A 10,426-nucleotide genomic window follows, 5' to 3' on the forward strand; every position below is an offset into this window, starting at 1 on the left:
GGTGGGGGGGGGGGGGGGGGGGGGTCATTCGGTTGATGGGGGCAGGGAGGTAAGAGGCTGGGACATCCAGCTGGCCTTTGTTTCCCTGGTGCTCAGAGGAAGCACTCTCACAGAGGCCCTTGCCTTCTTCCTTCCCAGGATGGGACTCTCTAGCCCCTTCCGCCATGCCTTTGCAAGGGGTTTCAGGTCAGCATCCAGAGCCTTGGACTCCAGACCCCAACCCAGTTCCTCAGGTGTTTGTGCACAGCTGCAGAGAGGTACTTCATTGAGGCAGAGGCCAGAACCCCTAAAGTCTGGTCCCTGGTTCAGGTCCATCCCCACCTGCACGGCATGCAAAGCCATTGGAAAGAAAAGGTGGCAGCCCTTTTTACACCACCCAGAGGTCCTGAGCACCGAGGAGTGCTGGCTCCTGTCTCCTGCTGTAGTCACAGATGCCAGGTCCCTGGGGTCTTATAAGGCTGGTCTGGGAGGAGGTGGGCCCTGGAGGGTCCACTCCTTAAGTGGTGGCTTCAAGATGGCCCAAGCTGTGGGGCACAGAGGTCCTGGGAGCTGCCAAAGGGCAATGTACTCTAAGAGTCAAAGTCACCAACTGCTGACAAGGGCAAACCCATTTCATCCACCTCTCCCACAGCGAACACCCTGGAGAAAAATACATTCTTGACTTTTCTCAGAACACACATCTGGCCTTGCCCAGGAACAGGGAACAGAGGCTCTTTCTCTGCAGCCCTTCCCTCCAGTAACCACACCCCCTTAGCAGCTCTGAGCAACCACTCTGGGACCTCCTGAGCAGCCTACCCATGCTGCCCTTTCCTTCCCTCTTCTACCTCTGGGATTTCACTGATGTGGACCAAAGGGCAGTCCTGTGGCTTTGTGGTCATGACAAACCGCAAGGTCCATGCAGGCCTGTGGAACACCCGGGTCGTAGTATCTATTCAGTGCTGTGTCTTCACAGGGCCTGGAGCCCAGGCTTCCTCACTTGGCAGAAGTCCTGTCCACTTGATGCTTTGAGAGTTCCAAAGATCCGACTGGTCCTCCTAACAATTCAACCAGGCAGGCTTTGTGACCCCCATTTTACAGAAGGGAAAAGTGCAGGTGGGATGTGGACAAGTCAGAACTTGACCCCAGATCTCAGAGACGGTGGGGGGGGGTCCCTGTTGTCCAAGAAAGAGGACATAGGAATGGAAGGTGACGCCAACGTTGGTTATATAACATCTACACATAGAATTTTCAAAGTGCATGTATGTCCATCGCATCCCTTTGACCCATGCAGTAACAGGAAGCTACTGATCATTCCCTGTCATATAGTTAAGGACACCAGGCTTGGAGCTTTCCTAAGGTCACATGGTAGCAGGAGGCCCTGTTCACCCTATGGAGGGAGGACTAAAGGAAGCCAACAGAGAGGCTGGGGCCTGCCGAAGCTCACACACCGAGGGTGGAGAGGGGCACATGGGCTCAGGGGCAGGGACCCACCCCCTCCAGCCTTACTACCTTGAGTCCTTCAGGACATCCGATCGCAGCATCACCTGGCCAGCCATCACCGCCTTGGCAGGTGCCTACTATTGTGCAATTGGCCCCGAGACTGGCCTTGGCTCCATAAAACCAGCAGGTGGTTGGCTTGAGCTGGCTGATTCTGCCCTCATCCCCCTCCCCTGCAGCCTGGCTGTGGCAGCAATGAATCACACTAATGGAGAGAGGTGGCAGTTCCTCCTCTCTGTGCCCTGGAGACAGCTATTTACAAAGCTGCTCCCCCAACTCAGGCAAATACACCTGACTCTTCTCTCGCTGGGGCCGGGGAGAGGCAGAGCAACAGGGACAAGGTGGGGCAAACCAGACAGAGCTGGAGAGCCCTCCTCCACCTGCCCTGCCCAGCCAGTCTGCCAGCCCATGGTCCTGGGGGAGAGGACAAGCGCCCAGCGACCTTGTGGGTGTGCGCCAACCTGGTATCCCTCTTCCCACCCCTGCTGCTTGCACTTTGTCTCTCTCTTTCAAGAACCGTTTGGCAAGTTCTAATCTACAATATGAAAAAAATAACAAAAACGAGAGAGGTGGGAGGGCCATTGCACCTGGGGGCCCAGAAGGCAGATTGATCGCCATTATTACAGCAGGCAGTAAGTATGAACACCTCCGAGCAAAGAGACGTGAACAACTCGGGTCAAATTCATAGGAGCTGTGAGGTGAAATCTACAGGGCCCCTGAGGTCAGTCCCAGACTTAGCAAGCCTTCTGGGAAAGGGCAAGGGACAGCTTGCCCATTCAAGCAAATTACATTTGCCACATTAAACCAAATCATGAATAGAAACAAGTGTTGCATAGTGTCACGCTCTTGAAGGCTGAGTGAACACAGACCTGGGCCTGCCTTCCCGGGGCTCCAGAGCGCCAGGAAGTCAGGTGGGAATGTGTTCATCCATGTGAAGTCTTCAGCCCAGCACAAAGAAGCACTCGATGAGTATCAGCTGCTGTCATTACTGTCACCACGTTGATCGTCAGTTATTTTGTTCCTCATGCTTCTTATTCCCAAGCTTCCTATGTGAGCCTCCCTGGAGCAGCCCGGCTAGTTTATGCTCTGGAGGTTCAGCTATGCTCCACCGGAGGCCGCATCAGCCAACGAGTCGCCTGTCCTTCCCCTAAATGTCAGTCTCATAATGCTGTGGGAAGCCTGGGGTCCACCCCAAGCTTCTGTGCCCATGAGCTGTGTGGCTGTGGCCAGTCTCAGACATATCAGAGAATCTGTAAAATGGCACTGTCCTGCTACGTCAGAATAAAGCGGAGACAGCCAGGAGGAAACCTAAGTGGTTGCTGAGACTCTGGCAAAGTTGGGGTAATCGTTTTGACAGAGGCTAGAGTGCTAACTGCCAGCCCCTATTAGGGCAAAGGAATCACTTATTTTAATGTTTTGTTTTCAACATCTTGGAGAGGCACCCAGAATTTTCTTTGTTTCTGGGGCCTCTAGGGATCTCGATCGCCTGCTTCCAGGCCCATGAACTACTTGATGTATTCAGTGCACCATGAATGATGGTCATCAGCCTATTTAGCAGCCCTAGGCTACTCGTAGATTTTTTTTCTTTTTTTTTAACGCCATGATCACTGGGTGGACAATGTGGAGCTTTATCTCAGCTTTAAGTCTCTGTCTTTTCAGAGACCCAGGGGATGGAGGCAGAAGTGAGAACAGAAGTAGGAAAGGTCCCAAACAGGTCCGGGGATGTTCAGGCAGCAGATGGACCCAGACAGGGGCTATGAAGGTTTCTTTGAGACCCTGAGATGATAGAAGATGTACTCCTCGCCCTTGGGGAACTGTCTCACCACAGACACCCAAAAGGCTACAGGAGGGCGGCACCTAGCAGAATCCAACCCCAGCTGTGTTCATGTGGCCAACCGTACTTTTTAAAAAGTGGTACTGGAATTTTGGGGACGGCTCCTCTGCCCCGTTCATAGCTGAATAATGACATAACCTGTCTGGCCTCTGCAGTTTGGATGCCAGATAAAGTGTTATGTGTCAAGATAATGGAGGAACCAAATGTGATCAGAGCACAGGAAGGGACACCTTCCACCGACATCCAGGAAGGCTGCCCAGAGGAGGGGACATTTGAGTGGGAAGAAAGGAGGTTAACTCTCTGAGCATAACCCAAGCGATTCGCAGGTGCACTCACTTTCAAGTCCTTAGGTAGTTAATGGCCCCCAATCTGACCTACGAAAAAAGCTATGACCTTTTACTGCAGTCCAGTGAACCCTTGGTCAAGCCACTATCACCCAGTCTTTTGTCTTCCAAAACAGTACAAATGTTCAGGTTCTGCTGGGGGATGGAGGCTGATCCCAGGATCCCAGGATCCCAGGGAGAAGGCTGGGGGCAGAAGAGAAAGATGGAAGAGAAACAAGGAGACATGAAGGAGGAATGGAAGGAGAATAAAAAAAAGGAGAACCAGGAGGAGGAGTCACTTAGAAAAGCAGAAGAAATAAACACGCTCTCCCCTGGCAGCTCTCCAGCCCTTACCTCCTCCAAGTGCCAAAGGCCCTACAAACACTCAAGCTCTTTACAGAAAGAAAAGCACCTCAGAGCCACTAGGAAACAATGATGTTTTATTTCTTTTCTGTTGTTGTAGAGGATAGATCACAAGACAGAGAGCAGCAGTCCTGGTCACACGGCAAGGTTTGTTTAGTTTCCATGGGAATACAATGGACAGATGGGGTGGGATCTGGCTGGAGTTTCCACTCTCTTTTGACCTTCGATTTCTTGCTGTTGCTCTCCAGCAGGGCTACACGCAACCCTGCCAGCCTCTGACGGGCAACACAACCACTGCTCACACATCACTCACCACTCTGACCACTGACTGACAAGCGGAGAGGACGCAGGAAGTACTGCTGCTGCCTGGCCAATGGGACATGGGCAGAGAAGCACAGCCCTTCCTGCTCTCCCTGCGTGCTGACCCGAACAGAATCGGAATCCCTCAGCCATCAACTTCCCAGGACCCAACTTTAGGGATGGGAGACTGAGTCTGGGAGAGCTGAGCTGTAGATGGATGTCTTAGAAACAGGAAGGGGGATGATGGCAGGAGCACTCCAGAGCCCCTGGGGTTATTGCTGAGAAGATATGCAAGGGGCACATTCCCAAGGAGCAGAGTAGAAGCCCTGGGCCTGGACTTCTCGGGTGTTCCACGAATGGGTAGGGTAGGTAGGGATCCCATCCATGGTGGAAGACCCAAGAAGAAAAACAACTGAGGCTGGGCAGAGCCTGCCTGGCAGCAACACTGGGCTCCCCAGCTCCTTCTCTGCACCTGCAATAGCTGAGGCCTTCCAAACGGACTTGGGCCAGGATAGAATATGAGAGCAAGGTTCTTGCGAGAGGACTGAAGAGGGTCCATGAAAGGCCATGATGAAGGTAATGCAAACCTTCCCGGTCCCAAGAGAGGTGGGGGTTCCTACTCTACCCTCATCCCCAAATCAAGACAGGGGCAGGTCTTTCAGGGGCAAAGCAGACTCCAGGGAGCAGGAAGCAATGGAGGCCCCCAGGGTGACAGGGAGGAGCCGATGGCAACTGGGCACGGCTCCTGCCCAGGAAAGTGAATCTACAGTTCACAAATGCAATACTGTCCACACACAAATAGCCACAAAGATCACAGTCAGTATATACACACGCACACACGTGCACACGCACATACACACACGGCACAGGTGGTGACGAGACAGCAGTCTGCGGGTGCGGAAGGCCCGTGTGAAACGCATGATACGTGGAGAATTGGGGTTAGCAGGGACAGGGAAGAGCACAGGGACGCACAAGTTGTTGGCTTCTCCTGGGGAAAGATCTGCGGCAGGAGCGGCCAGTTTTCTTATGGATATCTGCAGCTAAAGGTTGGAGCAGCTGCCCTCAGGTTCTTGAGGCTGAAGAGGGAAAGAATTTAAAACTCTGGCTGCTTTCAAGTGCCCTCATCTGTTCTCTTCTTCAGCCCAGCCAAGCTGCCCACTGAAATTCCTGGGATCACATCCCCTCAAAGGCCCCTGTCCTGCTGCAGCTGTGAGGCAGGATGAGAGCCACAGAAAGGGGATGCAGGCGTGTGGAGGGCGGGCCCCAAGAGGAGGTTTTCTGCCCTGTGGGCTGCACTGGGCAACCCCAGACAGCCCCATCAGTTGCTCACAGGCCTGGACTTAGGAGAAAAGGGCTTTTGAGAAACACCTAGTGTAAGAAGTAAGAAAACGACATTCCTTTCGGAGGCTGCCTCCTTTGAGTCTCCCAAACCACCTCATGCTCTCAGTGTTGCCTTCCAGCTACAGAGGGACGGGCAGAACACCTGCCTTCTGGGGCTCTGTGACGCTCCCAGCTTGGGTGGCCACTTGCCTTGAAGAGCCCCATCCTAAAAAGGGTCTCAGTGAGCCCTGCTCCGCCCACCCACTGGGCATACATGCCCCTAGGAAGGAACTGAGATGCCACAGGCACCGCTCACTGCTGCTGGCGAAACCTCTCTTCACTTCAGTGTAGGATACGGTTCTATCTTATTTGAGCTGACAAAAGACTGGATTTGGGCCTTCATATATTCCAAGGTCTGCCCTAAGGGGATAAAGAGAGGGCAGAGCGTAGTGAGGGGGCACTAACCTAGTTAGTCACAGAGACCTATGTTCAGGTTTAGACTGTCACGTACTAATCTGAATGGCTACTTTCTCCCACCTCAATTTCTTCAACTATAGAATAGGTTTCAGCCCCACCTTTGTGATTTACGGCTGGCAGGCTGCAGCAATTCTAGTCAAAAATCACTATGCATTCTCCTACACCCTGCTAAGGAGAGTGAGGCAGATGGCTGCTAAACAGTGCCCCCAGGTGTTGAGAAGCGGTAATGCTGCCGGAATGGAGACATCATTTATAATTTTCCCTACTTTTGAAGAGTGTTGGAAAGATATAATTTATTTACAGAAAGAGGCTGTAGGGTACTTTCTGATTCATCATCCTTCTGTGATTTGATAGAGAGAGTATTTCCCTAACTCTAATTTCCACCGAAGACATACCTGTGTGGTGACTGGAATAGCAACCTACAAGCCTGAGCCTTACGCTGGGTGGAAGGATTCACAAACATTCACAGACACTCACTGTGTGCAGCTGTGGGGCACCTCGCTGTCTCTGGGACTGTGTTCCATTGTCCCTCTCATACCCCTGAAGGCGTCCTCAGAGCAGGCTCATAATAAAGTTGCACCTCCTGCAGCCCAGGACTCCCCCCACCCACCGCCGACCCTGACGCCCCTGCCCAGTCCCGCGACAGTGGAATACCCTGTCACAGAGCCTCTCACCTTCACTGGGCTTCAGTTCTCTGCTTTCTGAGGCTCCGCTGCTGGAAAGGAAACCAGAATAGACAAAGTTACGGGTCCCTCACCCAAGGGCCAACCCATGCTGCAGCCAACCTGTACACGATGCCAGGAACTTCAAATCACACAGATGTGAGTACAAATCCTTCCCTGCAACTTGCTAATTACAAGAACCTGGGCTCTGGGTCTCAGTTATAAACCTGAGTAGCGATGCCCACCTTAGGGGCCAAGTACACATTAATGAGTTGGGATCTCTGTAAAAGCATCTGGCCTGTTTGGCACAGGTGAGAGGTAACAGTGCAGACACCCTGGCCAGCCCAGTCCTAGCACTATGGGAGCTGGTCTGGTGAGCTCCAAGGAGGCCATGACCCCTCACACCAGCCCCTCTGTGGCACACATGAAGTCCCTCTCCATTCCACCTGGCTGAGTACCATTTGCGGTGATGAGGTTCTCCACCTGGGCTTCCTCGTCTCCTGGAGCCCTGTTAGAGGAAGATACAGCCTGTCAGAGGTCTCTGGGGTAAACCTGGAATATCACTGCTGGTTAGAGCAGGGCCATCTGTGACCTATCACCTCCAAATCATCTGAGGGGCTCAAGCCCTGCCTACCATGGGGCACTGTGGGGTGAGGGAGAAGTTGGGAATGAAGGGGACAGGGAATTTACAGGCACCTCTCAGTCAGCCCCGAAGATAACTAAGTACTGGGAAGGGACCCAGGGTCATGTGGGGGTGGGGTGTGCCCTGCCATAGAATTTGGGCTTTTAAGGTTGGAAGCCACCCTTGGTTATTGTAGTGGTTTAATGGGGTGTGACTTCATGGAGAACACAAAGAGAGGCCAAGTAACTACTCAGCTCAAAGAACCCCAAACAGATGAGGCACAAGGATAGAATCTCCAGGTTCTGTAGAGAGAACCTAACCTCAACAGAGGCCACGAGGCCCTCTGCTTCCCAAAGCCCAAGCCTAGTTGGGACAAGGGTCCAGGCAAAGTTCCAGCTCCTTCTTGCCAGCTTCCCTGCTCCCTTCTGCATCAGAGGCTGGCCCGCAGTGTTCTGACCTCTCCCTTACCCCACGGTCTCCTGGCAATCCTCAAGTTCATACCCCTACCCCAACTCCCCACCAACATACAAATGTTCTAAGAATCCAAGAGAATGCCCATTAGAGTCACGTGCCAGAAGCCCTCCCGACCCTTCTAACGTCACCCCAGATGACCAGAGCCATGGTATCCTTACCGGGGCTTCTGGTTGAAACTGCACTTGCACCGGCGACCTAAAAAGCAAAGCAGCCATCAAATTCATGTTCCTAGTGTAAGATCAGGGTCAGGCACCTGGCCTAGCCACAGGAGGGCTGCTCTGAGTCTGTGCAACTTGAGGAGCTGGGTAAATGGCACCCTTGCATGGCTTTATATGATCACAGGATGCAGAGGATTTGTCTGAGCCCAGGGTAGCATATTCCACAGCTAGGACAGCTATATTGGCACAGTGTGCTTGACCATGTACATGCAGGGGCCCTGTGCAGACCAGCCTCATGTGCAGAAACAAAGATCCAGAGGAACAACCCTTGGAGCACAGCGGGGTCAGCACCTGTCCCCTATCTGTGACTGTCCTGCTCATGCCCTACGGATACAGGACTGGGAAAACAACCCTGACCATTCTTACCTATGCTTATTTTCATCTATATTTTCCCTGCTCATGCTTCACTGTTTTACCAAGCACTTACTATGCACTCAGCTATGTTAGGTTCTGGAGGTAACACAGAGGGCAGTCTCCTTCCCCCTCCCAGAGACAGAATGGCCAGGATTTGACACTGCCCCCATAAACAAAGAACAAACTTACTCAGAATAAGGAGGATCCCAACAGAGAAGAGGACCACAGCAAACACCAGTCCCCCAATCCTCAGGGTCTGGTAGTCTGCCAAAGGAACCAGGAGTGAGTGACAGGAGCAGGGCACAACTAGGAGACTGTGTCCACTCCTCCTTCGATGGGGCTGCACCCCAACCCCCAATCCCCTGCATCCAGGGTTGCTGAGGCCACTTACCATAATGAAAAGGGTCCGTTTCTTTCTCCTGCTCAGCTGCTGCAAAAGTAAATAGGCAGGGTCAGGAAAAAGACAGCTGCACATCCTGAAGTAGTTTACCTTACCTCCCAGATCTCAGTACCCACAAAGGGATTACCAGGAGATGTATGGAAGGGCAGGCCTGCAGGGCTCAGGGGCAACCCAAGGGCCTGGGGCAAGTAGAGCCCAGAGCCCCAGCAAGGACAGCACACCCACATTTAGTGCTCCTTTTTATTTTTGCATCCCCAAACAACAGGTCTGTCATCCTCTGTCATGTGGGGAAACAGGCCAGAAAAGAACTTGTGACTTATATAAGCCCAGTACATTTGGTCCAGACATTGATGTGCAGTGAGTTCCAAGGTTTCAGCTACAAGTCCACCAAGGGCCAGAATCTACTAGAAGGGGCTGTGGCTGCCATTGTCCTACTCACCACTGGCCAGGACTGTGGGGACTAGCAGGCTGCAGAGAAAGATCAGCACCACCTCCATCACGTCTAGGGACAGAGGAAGTCATTATTTCCTGGACAGGAACCACACCTTCACTGCCCACACCATCAGCTTGGCCTGGCCTGGGCCAAGTCAAACCCCAGCTCTACTCCAAGACCGGGGAACATTCAAACACTCACAGTGAGGCATCCGATATTTTACCAGACTCTTAAAGAGTGTTCTGCAGGCAATAATTCAATTAATAGGACCAAATCAGAGCGATTAACAACCAAGCCATGTTGTTCATGCCTGAAGCACAAGGAGGATCCGTGACACAGAGGGAGCAGTAGGCAGAGGGCCCAGAACTCCCATGTCACACTGCTTCCAGGGCCAAGGCCGCGAAAGCATCAGGATTTTGTCATGATCTCCTGTGTCCTCCTCTCTGGGACATCTTTCTGTGGCCATCTCAGTTCTTGGTTCAGCTCTCATAGCTGAAATTCTCCTTTACATCAGATGGGTGTTGGGGGACAAAGCCCTAGTCCAGCCAGAAGTGGGGAGGGACACTGGCCAGTCACTTTCTCTCTGCAACCCTGACATGGGCAGGTTCTTTCAGCTGGCCCTCACATCTCTGAAGTCACCCGGCCAACTCTTCCTAGAGGCTTCAATTCATCATCTCCCCCAAAAGGTGACATGACTAAACAAAGGGAATTTGGAAACAGGATCAGAATCCAAGTCTCTCCTTTTCGAGGTGAGGCTGGGAGCTCCACTCAGGCTCATCGAGCCCTAACATCTGGTTGGAGACAGACGGCCTTCTGGTTCACCCAGGGACAGGTCTTGGTGAAGGTGCACTCCTCCGAGCTGGGCTTACATGAGAGTGGTACACAGCCAAGGAAAAGAGCAGGGAACCCATATCAGGAATATGCGGGACTCTTTCCCACATTGGGCGAGACTGGATAAAGCCTAAACTCGTGGACAACTGCCTAGTGAACTGCTGGGTGCTTGGATGAGCCTGGAAACTTCCTGTGACTTTCTCTGCAACCTTATCCCGTTACCCTGCTGCCTTTCACTTTCTAGCCACCAGGGGTCAGTACAACTGCATCCGGGGCCATGCAGAAGCCAGGACGCCATGGAAATTCAAAATGTCTGTATCAGAAAGCCAGAAGCCAGTC

General features: G+C 52.7%; 1 protein-coding gene across 2 annotated transcripts; it reads right to left on the reverse strand.

The window, feature by feature from the left end:
- Nucleotides 1–4,051: 4,051 nt before the first annotated feature.
- Nucleotides 4,052–9,356, reverse strand: Fxyd6 (FXYD domain containing ion transport regulator 6). Of its 2 annotated transcripts, none has more exons than XM_010629365.3 (7): nt 9,263–9,356; nt 8,815–8,853; nt 8,613–8,687; nt 8,010–8,046; nt 7,214–7,263; nt 6,768–6,808; nt 4,052–5,372 (listed from the first exon to the last, which is right to left on the reverse strand). In XM_010629365.3, the coding sequence occupies exons 1-6, from the start codon at nt 9,318–9,320 to the stop codon at nt 6,780–6,782; spliced, it is 288 nt and encodes a 95-aa protein (XP_010627667.1). In that variant the 5' UTR covers nt 9,321–9,356; the 3' UTR covers nt 4,052–5,372; nt 6,768–6,779. The 2 variants fall into 2 exon arrangements, with proteins under 2 accessions (XP_010627667.1, XP_010627668.1); XM_010629366.3 differs by having other exon boundaries at nt 6,768–6,805; nt 9,263–9,325.
- Nucleotides 9,357–10,426: the final 1,070 nt, after the last annotated feature.

This window comes from Fukomys damarensis, unplaced genomic scaffold, assembly GCF_012274545.1.
Source record: "Fukomys damarensis isolate Sample0158 unplaced genomic scaffold, DMR_v1.0_HiC HiC_scaffold_16, whole genome shotgun sequence".
Classification (NCBI taxonomy): domain Eukaryota; kingdom Metazoa; phylum Chordata; class Mammalia; order Rodentia; family Bathyergidae; genus Fukomys; species Fukomys damarensis.

What these genes read in the sequence shown, in the direction of transcription:
- Fxyd6 (XM_010629365.3), bottom strand. Translation starts at nt 9,320, where the DNA reads ATGGAGGTGGTGCTGATCTTTCTCTGCAGCCTGCTAGTCCCCACAGTC. An exon ending in CCCCACAGTCCTGGCCAGTG is followed by an intron (nt 8,854 to 9,262) that starts GTGAGTAGGACA and finishes TTACTTTTGCAG; the next exon opens with CAGCTGAGCAGGAGAAAGAA. An exon ending in AACGGACCCTTTTCATTATG is followed by an intron (nt 8,688 to 8,814) that starts GTAAGTGGCCTC and finishes TTCCTTTGGCAG; the next exon opens with ACTACCAGACCCTGAGGATT.